Source organism: Paroedura picta, chromosome 4 (assembly GCF_049243985.1).
Source record: "Paroedura picta isolate Pp20150507F chromosome 4, Ppicta_v3.0, whole genome shotgun sequence".
Lineage (NCBI taxonomy): Eukaryota > Metazoa > Chordata > Lepidosauria > Squamata > Gekkonidae > Paroedura > Paroedura picta.
The window spans coordinates 11,664,411-11,679,955 of record NC_135372.1 but is presented as its reverse complement, the minus strand read 5'-3'; the positions used below and the strand labels follow the sequence as shown (position 1 = coordinate 11,679,955).

Genomic DNA, 15,545 nt, shown 5'->3' with positions numbered 1-15,545 from the left:
TTTTTAATTTGTTAAACATTTATTGGGTGACGTGGTCATGTTGACCTGCCTTCCCCTCTCAAAATGGTGGGCATATACACAGCTCTGCTTCCCAAACATATCCTGCATGATTGAAGTTCTGGGGTTTCTTGAAGCCTGAAGAATGTTTCAGGGGTTTCTTGATGGTTAAAAGGTTGAGAAAGGCTGCTGTAGGGCCTCAATTGCAACACCTCTGCTGGTAATTGGAAGAAGAGATGAAGAAGAGTTGGTTCTTATATGCCGCTTTTCCCTACCCGAAGGAGGCTCAAAGCGGCTTCCAGTCGCCTTCCCTTTCCTCTCCCCACAACAGACACCCTGTGAGGGAGGTGAGGCTGAGAGAGCCCTGATATTACTGAAGAAGAAGAGTTGGCTCTTATATGCCGCTTTTCCCTACCCGAAGGAGTCTCAAAGCGGCTTACAGTCGCCTTCCCTTTCCTCTCCCCACAACAGACACCCTGTGAGGGAGATGAGGCTGAGAGAGCCCTGAGATTACTGAAGAAGAAGAAGAGTTGGTTCTTAGCTGCCGCTTTTCTCTACCCGAAGGAGGCTCAAAGCGGCTTACAGTCGCCTTCCCTTTCCTCTCCCCACAACAGACACCCTGTGGGGTGGGTGAGGCTGAGAGAGCCCTGATATCACTGCTCGGTCAGAACAGTTTCATCAGTGTCGTGGCGAGCCCGAGGTCACCCAGCTGGCTGCATGTGGGGGAGTGCAGAATCGAACCCGGCATGCCAGATGAGAAGTCCACACTCCTAACCACTACACCAAACTGGCTCTTCAACATGGCTAATCCAACATGGATGCATTTCTCTCTTTGCACACATCCTTTGCGATGCAATGGCTCTGAAAAAGCAGCTGTTAGATTGTGCAAAAACACCTGCACAGTTTCAGCTTAGTGTGCCTTGAAAAACGATGAGGACTAGGAACTTGGGGTGTGTGCGTGCAAACATGTGCCTACTGTTATATGTTCTGGGACATCCTGGGTGGTTGGGAATGTTGGGTGTTGCACTGGCCGCCTCGCCACCCACCTGATTTCTGCCTTCTGAACCTTCTGCAGGAGCACCCAAGGGTTTATGCACATGAAGTTTACCCGGACCAAAGAGGGCAAGTATATTCTGGGCCAAAACAGTGCTCCTTTCGACAGCGTTCCAGAGGTGATCCATCATTACACTGCGCAAGAACTGCCCATCAAGGGAGCTGAGCACCTCTCTTTGCTGTACCCAGTTGCGGTTCAGACTCTGTAAAGCTACAGTTGTGGTGGTGGTGGGGCTGAGAGAGAGCGAGGAGCTGTTTTCAATCCAAAGAGACTGGCAGGATGATTGTCTGGACTGCAGAGGACGACTCACAGACAGTCTCTCTCCTCTCCTCTTGGGACTCTCACATCATGGGGAGGTGACTGCAACTTCTCTCTCCTGTTTTTCAAGCAATAACAGTGCCAGGGCTCCTTCCGACAGCCCTCTGGCACCTCTTCTTCACCTGCTGTCTCTCCCCAAGGGAGGTTGAGGGCTACGGACATGGGGCTACGTGTTCCCAGCAGACTAGTGAAAGGAAATGGGGACATGCCCTGGGTTGGTCTGCACCTCAGCTCTTGCAAAGCTTGCCTTGTTTGTATGAAGTGGTGGGGGAGCTGAGTTTTTGCCAACCACCTTGGAGTGGGCTGGGGTGGAGACTTTGTATATGGAAGAATTGCTCCTTTACCCCAAGGAAATGTTCCATATAATTCTTACAGATCACCTCTTGCAACGTGTATCTTGTTTGTGTGAACTGAGGTGTTGAGTTTTTATGAGGAATCCTGGCGTGGACCTCTGCGTGTCTCTTCTCCCCAGAGGCCTTCTGCCTTCTGGACAGTCCCAGAAGTGCGGCTCCTGCAAATGTTGGGACGTACCTGGAGATTTGAGGGGGGGGGGAGGCGGGAGGAGAGGGCCGGGTTTGGGGAGGGGAAAAACCTCAGCAGCTGTAATGCCCCCCCCCCCAAGCATCCATTTTCTCCAGGGAAACTGATCTCTGTCCTTTGGAAGTTAGGAGTAACCATGGTGCCCACCAAGGCTTCTGATTGGCCACTGGCAATTTGACTGGCTGTGCAGATTTTTTTAACCGTGCTGCTTCAGCTGCAGCTGCCCTCCCAGAACAAGGCTCTTCACTCTGGGGCTGAAGGTAAGTGAGGGTCGCCATTTTGTGGCTGCCGCCACGTCCTGCAGCAGCCATTTGGTGGTAGCACCAGCCCCGTATCAGAAAGGACCCAAAAGGCTGAAGACCCCTGGTTTGTTCAGACTCCAGCATCTCAGGTCCTGGTCTTTCACATCTCCTGGCCCATTTTCCCCTGGAGGTGCTGGGGACTGAGCCACTGAACCACAAACCTTTCCCTAACTAGTACGGCGGAGAGAGAAAGGCATTGTGGAGGGATGTGGCCCCAGAGTTTCAAACTGGCCACACAACAGCCCCTATTCTGCCATTGGGAAGAAGAAGAAGAAGAAGAAGAGTTGGTTCTTATATGCCGCTTTTCCCTACCCGAAGGAGGCTCAAAGCGGCTTACATTCGCCTTCCCTTTCCTCTCCCCACAACAGACACCCTGTGGGGTGGGTGAGGCTGAGAGAGCCCTGATATCACTGCCCGGTCAGAACAGTTTTATCAGTGCCGTGGCGAGCCCAAGGTCACCCAGCTGGTTGCATGTGGGGGAGTGCAGAATCGAACCCGGCATGCCAGATTAGAAGTCCGCACTCCTAACCACTACACCAAACTGGAAGTCATCTTGGGGTCTGCAAATCCCAGTTTCCAAGACAGTTCCTCTGTCACTTGGATGCCCACAGAATCATCTCCAACCCCCCCCCCCCCAATAAAATGTGGATTAAGGGCCAAATATCGGTTGAAGAATTACAATCAGAGTGTGTTTTTATATCAGTGGCATCAAAGTGAAGGGGGAACACCAGCACTCAAAATGGATGACGCGGAGAGGTTTGTGCGGGTGGGCTTGAGCAATCCTGTTTTGAGCAGTTCTCTCCCTCCAACCCCCACCCTGGCCAGTCATTCTCACCATCTTTGTTACCCGTTTCCTTGGCCATCTGTGCATGGCACCTTTCCACTGTTTGTCTGTGTCCTGGTGCAATAAACGTCTCTTCCAGCACACTGGTGTTGCTGTGGCATTTCATTGTCCAGTTCAGGTGTTGTTTCTTCACAAGTCGGTTACATCCTTTGGGTGCCCTGAGGGGTTAGATTCTGGTAGCACCAACCTTCTCTGCAACTGAAATGAGCAGGGGAGCAGAAACATGAATGCTCCAGATTGGGACGGAGCCCAGGGGCACTGTCACCAAAGAATCTGGCGGGTTACAGCTGTCAACAAACTGGTTATGGCTTCCCAATGGCCTGGCAGAACGTAGGGCTAAATATTCTCCATGCTTTGAAAACTGTGACTACCAGAGATGGTGCCACATTTCATGCCAACTCTGGTTCAGTGTGGAAGATCAGATATCTTTCGATGACTGCTTTTTCATTTAGATAAAACTTCACCCTTCTTTTCCCTGTCAGTACTGCAGTTAAAACGGGGGCCTGATTTCTTGTTGGCTGTGCAGAAGCAACATACAAGAAGCATGCGTGGAGTAAGAATCCCATTGAAATGCCATCAAGGAAATAAAAATGGGGAATTTGTCGATGAAATAGGTGGGGGGAAAGTGGGGTCTGCCTTGAAAAGTAAAAAACAAAACAAAATCCCTACCTCTCCAATATAGATTTTCATGTTGTCAGCAGAGAACAGGACTTATAATAACGGGTTTAAATTATGGGTGGAAAGGTACCAGCTGGATATTACGAATTTTTTTTTTTACTATAAAATAGTTCAGCAGTGTAGTTCAGCGGTCTACAGAAGCAGTGAACGTCCCCTCACTGGCAGTCTTCAAGCAGCAGTTGTATGAAAGCTTGTCAGAGATGCTTTAGGGCAGGGGTAGTCAAACTGCGGCCCTCCAGATCTCCACGGACAACAATTCCCATGAGTCCCTGCCAGCAAACGAAGCTGTGGGTGTGCTTTTGGGCCCGGGGGGGGGAAGGCCTCCTCCCCCCCCCTCCTTCCTGGCCGTGGCACAGCCTTCCCCCTGTACTCACAGACAGGTGTGAGACAACTGCCTCACAACAGTCCCCAAGGGGGGGGGGAGCCCTTCCCCCTGGCCCCAAAAGCACACCTTGCGCCCGTTGTATTTACAAGTACAACGGGCTTTAAATCTAGTCTTTAACCGCTCCTGCGGAGTGTGTTTTCCTCTGCAGCCAACAGGAACAGCATCCTGCCCTCCTCCAAGTGACAACCTTTCAGATACTTAAAGAGGGCTATCATGTCCCCTCTCAACCTCCTTTTCTCCAGGCTGAACATTCCCAAGTCCCTCAACCTATCTTCATAGGGCTTGGTCCCTTGGCCCCAGATCATCTTCGTCGTTCTCTGTACCCTTTCAATTCTATCTACGTCCTTCTTGAAGTGAGGCCTCCAGAACTGCACACAGTACTCCAGGTGTGGTCTGACCAGTCATTTTTAAGTGGCCCCAAAACCTCTTTTTTTGAGGGGGCATCCCAAAGTGAGTCTGTCCCCTGCAAGGATGGGTGATGTGCCAGACTGTGCACAGGGGACACCAAAGTGCCGACAGCTTCTCCTTTTGCAATAAAACCAGCTGTCTGGCTCACCCTCTTCTCCGTCCCTCTACCCCCCCCCCTCTGCCGCCCTGGCTCCATCCCCAGTCTTGTCTCCTGGAGGACACCTGTCTCCATGGTAACCAGCCCTCCCGCCAATCGCATCTCCTGTCACTCCAAGGTGAAAGAGGCAGAGATCAGAGTTACGGCAGGCCTGGCGCTCCCTCAGCTACAGCCTCAAACGGGCTAGCACTTATTTATTGGCGAGGACAGCCATCTGTGGGCAGTCCCTCCCCCACTTGTATCTGCAAGAGCCAAGTGGCGTTTCTCCCACAGAGCAGCAAAATGGTGCCTTGGCCATCCGCAGCCTGCAGACTTGATGAGCCACAGCATCAGTTGTGCACAAGTCCATGCAAAGGACCGGAGGCTTCTAGGAACTGGCGGAGGAGGAGGAATCACAAAGAGGCAGCTCCAGGTTGGGAAATTTGGGTGGGGGAACCTGAGAAGAGAGGAGTTTGGGGAAAGAGACCTCAGTGGGATATAATGCTGTGGAGGCTACTCTCCTTAGCGTCCTTTTGCTGATGTTAATTGGGGTTTTTATGGGGATTTTATTGTGTTTTAACTATTTATGTTGTAAACCGCCCTGAGACCTATTGGGAGAAGGGCGGTCTAAAAATTAAATAATAATAATAATAATAATAATAATAATAATAATAATAATAATAATAATAATAATAATAATCCATTTTCTACAGGGGGACGGATCTTTAACATCTGGAGACCAGCTATAATTCTGGGAGCTCTCTTGGTCTCACCTGGAAGTTGGCAACCCTAGCTATTGTAGACCATCTGGCCATGTTCCCTATCCCCCTCTGTAAATAGTTGAAAACACCAACCACAGAAAGGCACATTCTGACATTCTCTTGCCAAAATGAGGTTAGAGCTAGGGATGCCAGCCTCTAGGTGGGACCTGAGGATCCCACAGAATTCCAGGCAACAGAGACCAGTTCCCCCGGAGAAAAGGATGCTTTGCAGGGTGGACTCTAGAAATCATACCCTGTTGATATCCCTTCCCTCCCAAGATTCCCTCCTCAAATCTCCACCTAATAACACCCCCCCCCCAATATGGGAAAATTTAGAATCATAGAATCCTAGAGTTGGAAGGGGCCACACAGGCCATCTAGTCCAACCCCCTGCTCAACGCAGGATCAGCCCAAAGCATCCTAAAGCAATACTTATTGGAGCACCAAGGGCAATCCATCAGCCTGAAGAACGGTACCCTCCCTAATGCCTTTGTGATCTGATCTGGGTGGGTGGGAATGACATTGGGCAAGACAGGCAGGTGACATTTGTAGATGGGGGGGGGGAAACCAATGCTACCGGTTTCCTTAGCCGGCCGATTTCTAAAATGAAGCTCCTTTTCTTTAAACGTTTTTCAAAACCATTCTCAGGACACAGCCGTTTTCTGTATGCCGGGATACTCAGACTTAGCTGTTACAGCGCATCCAACCACAAAGGCTCGGCATGGAGGGCGGGGCGATTTCAGACTCTGCTTCTTGCAACCATTAAATCAGGGGTAGTCAAACTGTGGCCCTCCAGATGTCCATGGACTACAATTCCCAGAAGCCCCTGCCAGCATTCGCTGGCAGGGGCTTCTGGGAATTGTAGTCCATGGACATCTGGAGGGCCGCAGTTTGACTACCCCTGCATTAAATTCTGGATCTGGTCAGTGTTACTCAGCATTTTATGAGGGATGGGTAGCCATCCCAGCTGGGATTTCTCAAGTTGTCCCCTGTAAGTTACGGTAAGGAAAAATAAAAGAAACCACAGCACACAACCATCCAACCAAGGCAGCAAAAGAAAGGAGATACATATTTAAAACCCATTGCTAAGTGATCCCAGTGTGGGAGAGGCAGTCCCAATGGAATGAGGGCAGAGTCTGCACTTACTTTGTTTATTCCATTGTCAATCCTGTTGGATTCAGTTCGATTTGAACTCGGGTCTTCCTCTTCCCCCTCCTCCCCATTGAAACAGGAAAGTGTTCTGCACATGGTAAAGGTAGTTTAGAAGGGGGGGGGGGGAAGCAAAGCCTCTTTCTTTTCTTGAAGGGGGGGGAGAGGAGCCAAGCAAGGAGCCTCTTTCTTTTCTTGGAGAGGGCGGGGGAGAGGTTCGAAGAAGGCAGAGAAGGGAGAAAAAATCCAAGACCGACAGAAGTTGAGAGAAATTAGGGGCTTCTCCTTTAATGAGCCTCTTGTGGCGCAGAGTGGTAAGGCAGCCGCCTGAAAGCTTTGCCCATGAGGTTGGGAGTTCAATCCCAGCAGCCGGCTCAAGGTTGACTCAGCCTTCCATCCTTCCGAGGTCGGTAAAATGAGTACCCAGCTTGCTGGGGGGTAAACGGTCATGACTGGGGAAGGCACTGGCAAACCACCCCGTATTGAGTCTGCCATGAAAACGCTAGAGGGCGTCACCCCAAGGGTCAGACATGACTCGGTGCTTGCACAGGGGATACCTTTACCTTTACCTTTACCTTTAATGCAAGCTTGTTACATGGCCACCTTTGGCCAATCAGGGCGTCTCTACCATGGAGGTTCAAAACAGCCTGCTTTCTCAATCCGAATCTTGAAATATTGGGCATTAAAAGCACTCTAAGATATCACACAATAAAGGTAGGGTCACTCCGGATCAATCCTTCTTGCTTCAGAAGGAAAATTTAAATCGCCCCAAATCAAAACGGAAACCGCATTCTGTGTAGATGGCAGGGACTGAATCGACCTGGGGTTGGAATAAAAGCTCTGTGCAGTTTACACCCTGATTTCAGAACAGAGGGATTCCAACCTGGTTGAGGAGCTGTGGAACTCCCTGCCACAAGATGCAGTGGTTATGGGCCCTATCCTTTCTAAAACATAGATTCTGATGGGTCACTGTGTTGATCTGAAAAAGGTGAACGAAGTTGGAGTCAAGTGGCACCTCTAAGTCTAACAAAGTTTTATTCTTGATATAAGATTTTATGTGCACATGAAAGTTTATACCAGGAATAAAATTGGTTGGCCTTACAAGCGCTGTTGCATGCACATGAAGGCTTCTACCGGGAATAAAACCTTGTTTGTCTTAAAAGTGCCCCTGGACTCAAACATAGTTCTTTGTAAAGCACGTCTGACGACTTCCTCAGACAATGGGTCCCACAACAGCTCTTAGCGCCAAAAACGGATTGGGACCTCCATGTTTAGAAATAGGCTACCTGGGAATATGCAGGAGGAACCAGGCGCATTCATGCTCGGCTTTTGGCTCTCCCAGGGTGGCCTCTGTGGGAAACCTAATAATCGGCTAGCTGCACTCTTGTGCTGATCTTTCACCAGCACCACTGTACTTGCCAGAAAAAACAAACTGTCAAATGTGCATTGAATTCCACCGAACAGCCCCCAGATTTCCAAAAGCCATGTACTTCAAGAGTTCAGATGCCTTCCCCTCATTTGGGCAGACTAAGATTTCACAGAATCACAGAATCATAGAGTTGGAAGGGGCCATACAGGCCATCTAGTCCAACCCCCTGCTCAACGCAGGATCAGCCCTAAGCATCCTAAAGCATCCAAGAAAAGTGTGTCTCCAACCTTTGCTTGAAGACTGCCAGTGAGGGGGAGCTCACCACCTCCTTAGGCAGCCTATTCCACTGCTGAACTACTCTGCCTGTGAAATTTTTTTTCCTGATATCTAGCCTATATCGTTGTACTTGTAGCTTAAACCCAATTTCATCCCAATGTGATCTGGGCTTGGTTCCCGCTTGGTCCCCGTGCACCAAGGATCCCCCGTAGGTTTTGCCCCAGTTCCCCTTTGTGAGCCACAGCCAGGCCTGAGATGCCCCTGCAACCCCTTTCCTTAGGCCATGCCAGGACGGCCTGCCGTCAGCTAACTGGAGCTGAAAAGCAGTCACCAGGCATCAGAGCTGAGCCGTGGGTCTCTTTCGTCAAGCGCCCTGGTTGTGGGGCTGTGTGGGGGCCCAGCTGCCTGGTGCATTATTAATCCGACATGCCCCAGCACTTCTCCGGGCTGAATTATTGATGGGCTTGGGGGGCTCACTGGTCGGTAACAATTAGTCTTCCTTGACTTAGAACGTGAGGGGGGCTTTGGAGGGACTTCCCTTCTCCTCTGTGTCCTGCTCCGTATATTTTTACCTTCTTGCCTGAGGTTGTATGGATCTTTGTGTGTGTGTGTGTGTGTTCCCTACACTCTTTCAGCTGTCCTTTTCATTTCACCCTCATTCAACAGTGGTGTTCTTTTATGGCATTTCGGTGCCCTTTAGAAGTCAGCGATGTGGGGGGAAAGATTGGCACAGGAGGAAATTTGACATGAAAATAAAGATCCAGGAGTCCAGTTTTAAGGACAAAAATGGGATATCGTTTAGGTTTTAAAAATTCTCCCTCTTCTTTCCACTATTATTCGGATTTTTCCCTTTCGCAGTTTTTAAATTCTGTTGTTTGCTCTCTTTTTCCGTGGTGCAGTTTCCTAAAAGACCACTATTGTTGTAATCCTCCTGGGTCAAAGTTCTGGGATTCCATAACAGGTCTGATGCTTTAAGTCTCGATCTATCAATCAGTTGCAAAGATCTCCTCAAGCTGAAGTTCCAGGGTTTTCGCTTCCTTTTCTAGATCTCCAGAAGAAAAATCTCTGGGTGAGAAGCCAAAAGCAAGAGGGCAGGCTGACTCCTTTTAGCTCCTCCCAGGAATGGGGTGCCATCCTCTGCCTCCCCCGGCTCCACCTCCTGTTATCCTCAGCACCATCCTTCTGTGTCTAAGGACATAGATCTTCAAAGGATTTGGTCCACCAAGCTCCACCCCTGAGCTCTGAAGGATAGCCAGATAGGGCCATTCCTCACAAGTTTAACGTAGCAGAAGGGTTGCAAATTGTAAACACTACAAATTTGCAGTTCCGCAAGATGTCGCACACAATCTGCAATAATCCTGCAACAGTTCCGCGAAAAGTGATTCGTTGTTGCGCTTCTAGGGAAATCGGCAAAAGTGGATTCACCCTCTGAAAAGCGCTACACTCTTGCAAACAATATGCAACAGTAGCGAAAAAGACCTGTGCGGTTCCAACCATTGTTGCGGTTCCAACAAAGTCCCTCCCCCTCGCTCTCTCCTCCGAACTTCCGGCGAAGTGTTCGCCATTTTTTTTCTTTGCGGGCACCGATACCAACGAATAAGCAAGGAAGCACCTGGCTTTCCAGCACGATCACTTTCGAAAATTGTATCCGAAAAGCACAATAGTATTTGAAAAGTACAGTAGCACACACCGTCACGGTCCCTCACGGTCATTCTGACCAGCAAGCTGTCATCTCCAGCTGCCAACAAGTCTCCTACAGAGTCAGGTCCTTGGTCCATCTTGCTCACAGTTGCCTGACAATACTCCCCCGGAGACCTGGGCCCCAAAGCTTTTCCCACTGCCTGGGGCCTTCTGCATCATTCCATGCTTGTTGGGCTCCTCCACTGAGCTGGCCTCTCTCCTCATCTTCCTGGCTTACTTGCTCCCTCCCGGTCTCTAGAAAAGCTCCAGAGATCCATCACCATAAATCTATAGACGTCCTTCACGGTTAAGACATCCCAGAATTCTCTGGGGCATGGCCTCCACTCTGAGCTGGGACTGGCGATGGGAAGGCAAGGTGTAGCAATCAAAGAAATGAGTGTACGTGTGTCCCCACTTTGTCTGCAAGAACGGTGGTAATGAATATTCTATGGATCAGGTGTGGGCAAACTGTGGCAGTTCCCATGAGTCCCTGCCAGCGAATGCCAGCGAATGCTGGAAGGGGCTCATGGGAATTGTAGTCCATGGACATCTGGAGGGCCACAAATTGCCCACACCTGTGTAAGTGAATATTTACTATTGGCAGACTTCAAATACGCAAAGGTATGGAGACACAACTTTGTATAGAAACAGAGGAGGGAGAGAGTCCTAACTGTCTAACTGCCCTGTTCTTTTCATTCAGTCTGTTATGGAGGCAAGCAGGTAGGAAATCTCCAGCTGAGTCAATCAGGACACAGGAGTAGATTATTTGAAAAATATCAGGGGGTTCTTAATCTAACTATGCTAAATACACATATCCTCTGATGCCCCCTGCAGGGTATTTTTCATATCATAGAATCATAGAATTATAGAGTTGGAAGGGGCCACACAGGCCATCTAGTCCAACCCCCCTGCTCAACGCAGGATCAGCCCAGAGCATCCTAAAGCATCCTAAATATTCTGTTCAGTTGTGCACACTGTAGATCTTGCACATTCCAACAACTTAATGTCTTCAATTTCTATACCTAATTTGACGTCTGAAAGTTTTGACCATCTTTGACTGGCGTCTGGCAGGTGTCAGAACTCCGATTTTGACAGTGTTTGACAGAAAGCAATTACCGCTTGGAAATCTTTGACCGCTGTCATGGAGCATAATGGAATGAAATTTAAAGCAGTTCTCTTAGTAGATGTAAGCAAACATAGCCCCTGAGGTTTCAAATTGGATTTTGGTTCTGAAATTCAGGGGCCAAATTCTGATGTCAAGATTCTTAAGGCAAAATCTGGAATGTGACAATTGGCCATTCCACCCCCCCCCCCCAACATGTTGCAAGGAGGGAGGCCACTGTTAATTTCCCGGCCTCAGCTGGAGGCCTGGCGGAACAGCTTTGTCTTACAGGCCCTCCAGAACTGTTGAAGGTCCCAGAGTGCCCTGATCTCCTCAGGGAGAGCATTCCACCAGGTTGGGGCCAGGACTGAAAAGGCCCTGGCTCTAGCTGAGGCCAGTTTTCCTTCTTCGGGGCCAGGAATCCTGAGCAACTGCTGATCGCTGTATCTGAGTGCGCTTTGGGGGAGAGGTGGTCCCATAAATACCGGGGTCCCAGACTGGGAAGGGCTTTGAAGGTTAGTACCAAAACCTTGAACCTGATCTGGTCTCTGATCTGGAGCCAATGCAGCTGGGAGAGCACTGCTGTAATGTGTGCTGTCCACTGAGTCCCATGAAGAGCCAAGCTGCTGCATTCTGGACCAGCTAGACTTTCCAGATCAGCTTCAGGGGCATCCCTGTGTAGATTGAATAATAGAAGTCTAGTTTGGAGGTGGATTCTGGTGGTTAGGCTGGATACTCACAGGCCTGGCTCAAGCTGTCACGCCAGGCTAAGATGGTAGAATGCCTAGCAAGCAACTTATTTGTGACCTGGGGCTCCATAGACTAAGGGAGGCATCACACCCAGGCTCTTGATGATGGCCCTAGGTATTAAACAGATCCTATCAAGAGGCCAGAGTTGCACTGCATCTCCTTCAGCATGCTGGCCCAGCCAGAGGACCTCCGTCTTTGCTGGATTTAACTTCAGCCGATTCCTCTTTAGCACACCTACCGTGATCTCCAAGGACTTGGCCAAGGAGTCTGGGGGTGTTGATGGATGACTGTCCATCAACAGAAATAGCTGGTGACAACCCAGTCCAAAATTCTGGACCACTTAGATGTTAAATATAAAGGCAGTGTGATGCAGCGGTAAAAAGAGGCAAATGCCATTTTGGGCTGTATCAACATGGGCATCACATCAAAATCACAAGATGTCATAGTCCCATTGTATACGGCACTGGAGTACTGTGTGCAGTTAGAATCATAGAGTTGGAAGGGGCCATACAGGCCATCTAGTCCAACCCCCTGCTCAATGCAGGATCAGCCCAGAGCATCCTAAAGCATCCAGGAAAAGTGTGTATCCAACCTTTGCTTGAAGACTGCCAGTTCTGGAGGCCTCACTTCAAGAAGGACGTGGATAAAATTGAAAGGGTACAGAGGAGAGCGACGAAGATGATCTGGGGCCAAGGGACCAAGCCCTATGAAGATAGGTTGAGGGACTTGGGAATATTCAGCCTGGAGAAAAGGAGGTTGAGAGGGGACATGATAGCCCTCTAAGTATTTGAAAGGTTGTCACTTGGAGGAGGGCAGGATGCTGTTTCTGCTGGCTGCAGAGGAGAGGACACGCAGTAATGGGTTTAAACTACAACAATATAGGCTAGATATCAGGAAAAAAATTTTCACAGTCAGAATAGTTCAGCAGTGGAATAGGCTGCCTAAGGAGGTGGTGAGCTCCCCCTCACTGGCAGTCTTCAAGCAAAGGTTGGATACACACTTTTCTTGGATGCTTTAGGATGCTTAGGGCTGATCCTGCGTTGAGCAGGGGGTTGGACTAGATGGCCTGTGTAGCCCCTTCCAACTCTATGATTGTGTGATATAGATATTAAAGAACAACACAGAGAACATAGCTCCCTCTGGGACTCTGCATATTAGGGCTCGCTCGGGAAACAGACGGGGGGAAGAATGGAAAGAGGCCCACAGAATTAACCATCCCACCCAGGCATCTGTCAGATCCCCGTAGGAGTCCAGGGCTGGTTCTGCACTTATGCCCCCCCTCCCCCCCATTGTTGAGCCTGCTGAATTCAGATCAATCTGAACCTGGGTCTTCCACCTTCCTTTTTCCCAAATTGAAACAGACTGCGTTCTATACTTAATTGTGTGGCTGCCCCCACTTGATTGGGGACGCTCAGAAAGGGGAGCGGGGGTCATGAAGCTTCAGCCGGCATTGAAGGAGCGCAATGCTGGAGAGGGCTTTATTTCTGCCATTCGTCTCCTGACTCTACAACCAAAACAAACGGGGAAGAGGGGGGAATGGAGCATGAGGCTACTTGTTTATTTTTCTTTTCCTGAGCGAGTGATGGGGGGGGAGAGAACAAGGGGGGAAGACAATCTGAAAGGCACATAGAAGTGTGGGCTTGGAACACAGTCACTTTAGAAGTGAGAGCAAAAATAAGTCTTGTGAGGGAATGGCAACCAGGAACCAGGCAGTTTTTGAGCTGATGCCCTGACCAATCAGCGACAGACTGCTTCGTCACATCAGCATTGGAGGCATTGGGTAGGAAGTTAATCCAGCAAAATGCAGAGATCTACACTTTATACTGGGGCTTTCGGAGCACTTTTCTCAAATGTAGCAAGTTATATCCGCTCCTGGATATTGTGAGGGAAAGGTAGTGTCACCATGGATCAATCATAGGCATTGAAAAGGGAAAATGGAAATTGAATAATGTGTAAATTTTTAAAAATAGCTTTTTAACATTCGTAGTCACCAGGGATTAAAAGCCCAGTGCAGATACAGCCCAGGAATGGCCAGGAAATTGCCCTAGAGCAGGGGTAGTCAAACTGCGGCCCTCCAGGTGTCCATGGACTACAATTCCCAGAAGCCCCTGCCAGCGAATGCTGGCAGGGGCTTCTGGGAATTGTAGTCCATGGACATCTGGAGGGCCGCAGTTTTACTACCCCTGCTCTAGAGGGTGTCCAGGGAGGAGTTGGAAGCAATTTATTAGAATGGAAAAAAGGAAAGCCCCCATGAGGAGGAGAATGGATTTCTTCCACACACACACACACACACCCTGTGAGCAAATTGAGGCCCAAAAGGGAAGGGGGGAATCTCTAATGGAGGAAAGAGGGGTGAATTTTTGTCACTGTCAGAAACAAGCAATCCTTTTAGAGCAGATCCCTCCCCCCTATGCATGCATCTCTGGTCTCACCCTCAGAGTGACCACAAAGGCAGGGAGTGAAGCTGCCACATGTCTCTGTCAGTTTGTTCTTTGCAGACGCTGCTGACCCTTGATGGGCCACTGGCTGGTGATCCCACTGGGGGATCTCGAGATATCCTGGGATCACAACAGATCCCCAGCAGCCAGAGACCAATTTCCCTGGAGAAGACGGCTGCTTTGGAGGGTAACTTCCCCTCCTCATACACTCCCTCCCCAGGCTCGACCCCTAAAACTCCCGGAATTTCCTAACTCAGAATTGGCAGCCTTACCTCGCACAGAGGGGTGGCCATGACTGACTTAACAAGGGGGGGGGGAGTGGGTGACAATGATTCTGGGATCTCATCCAGGCCTTTAGCCTGGGAGAGTGCTCCCAGCATGTGAAAATTCAACGGAGTGGCAGGTGGGGATTTGAAGCAAATATGGAAATGTCCTGTTCCAAACGTGGCTCTGCTTGGGGCTGCCCTTGAAGACTGTTTGGAAGCTGCAGCCAGTCAAGAATGCGACAGGAAGAAGGCATGTTGGGGCCAGGAGTAGGGAACATAGGACTACGACATTATAGCCATTCTCAGGCCCAGTTAAAGGGCCTGTTTTTGTCCCTTGTAGCACTCCGTGGCTTAGGACCAGTTTATCTGCTGGGCCGTCTTCACCCAGGCCTTTTTGCCTAGGAGAACAAAGTTTCAGTCCAGCCAAAATTAAGCCAAAAAAGGTTTAATGCTGGGGATGAGCAGGCTTCTGCAGGAGGTGGAGCCAGCCACAAAATGCCTACTGCAGCTTTCCTTCAGCCACAGAGTGAAGGTCATTGTGCTGTGACAGCAGCTGATCCCAAAGCAACATTTTAAGAAGTCTGCACAGCCAATGAAATCTCCAAAGCCCCATCTGGCCCCACTCACTTCCTGAGCAGTCTTGGTGCCCATGGGCACTGTGTTGGGGACCCCAGGATTAAGATGTGGAACCTGATGGGATCTGGTGAAGGAGGAGGAGAGCCTGTCCGCTGTTTTCCAAGGGGTGGAATCAGCTGGGAAAAAAATTGGCCCCAGTGGCTTATAAAACCTGATATATCCAACAAGATGATTGAATTGGCACTCAAAGGAAGAACTCCTGCTGGGTCCATAAAAATGCTGGATGCCGGGTCACTTTCACCATGGCAGCTAAACGCCCTGCACCTGGAGATTTGCAAGGCAGACAGCGACTTGCCCTGGGGGAATCCAGGAATTCACTGCCTTGGTGTGAGGCCTTGCTCCAGTTTCACCCACTGTCCTTAAATCACCTCGACAACTACACATCCTGCTCACTTGCTGCTAGTTTGCCAACCTTTGTGTGTGTGTGTGTGCGTGTGTGGGGGGATGTTCTGCTCC

At 49.8% G+C, this 15,545-nt stretch overlaps 1 protein-coding gene across 7 annotated transcripts in view; it reads left to right on the top strand.

Annotated features, from left to right (window-relative positions):
• The window catches only part of SHD (Src homology 2 domain containing transforming protein D), a 46,550-nt gene extending 43,412 nt beyond the window's left edge, over positions 1–3,138 (top strand). For all 7 annotated transcript variants that reach the window (XM_077331916.1, XM_077331911.1, XM_077331917.1 and 4 more), the window contains one exon: positions 1,073–3,138. In XM_077331916.1, the coding sequence (XP_077188031.1) occupies positions 1,073–1,259 (187 nt within the window). In that variant the 3' untranslated portion in view covers positions 1,260–3,138. The remainder of the gene's footprint in view (positions 1–1,072) is intronic.
• Positions 3,139–15,545: the final 12,407 nt, after the last annotated feature.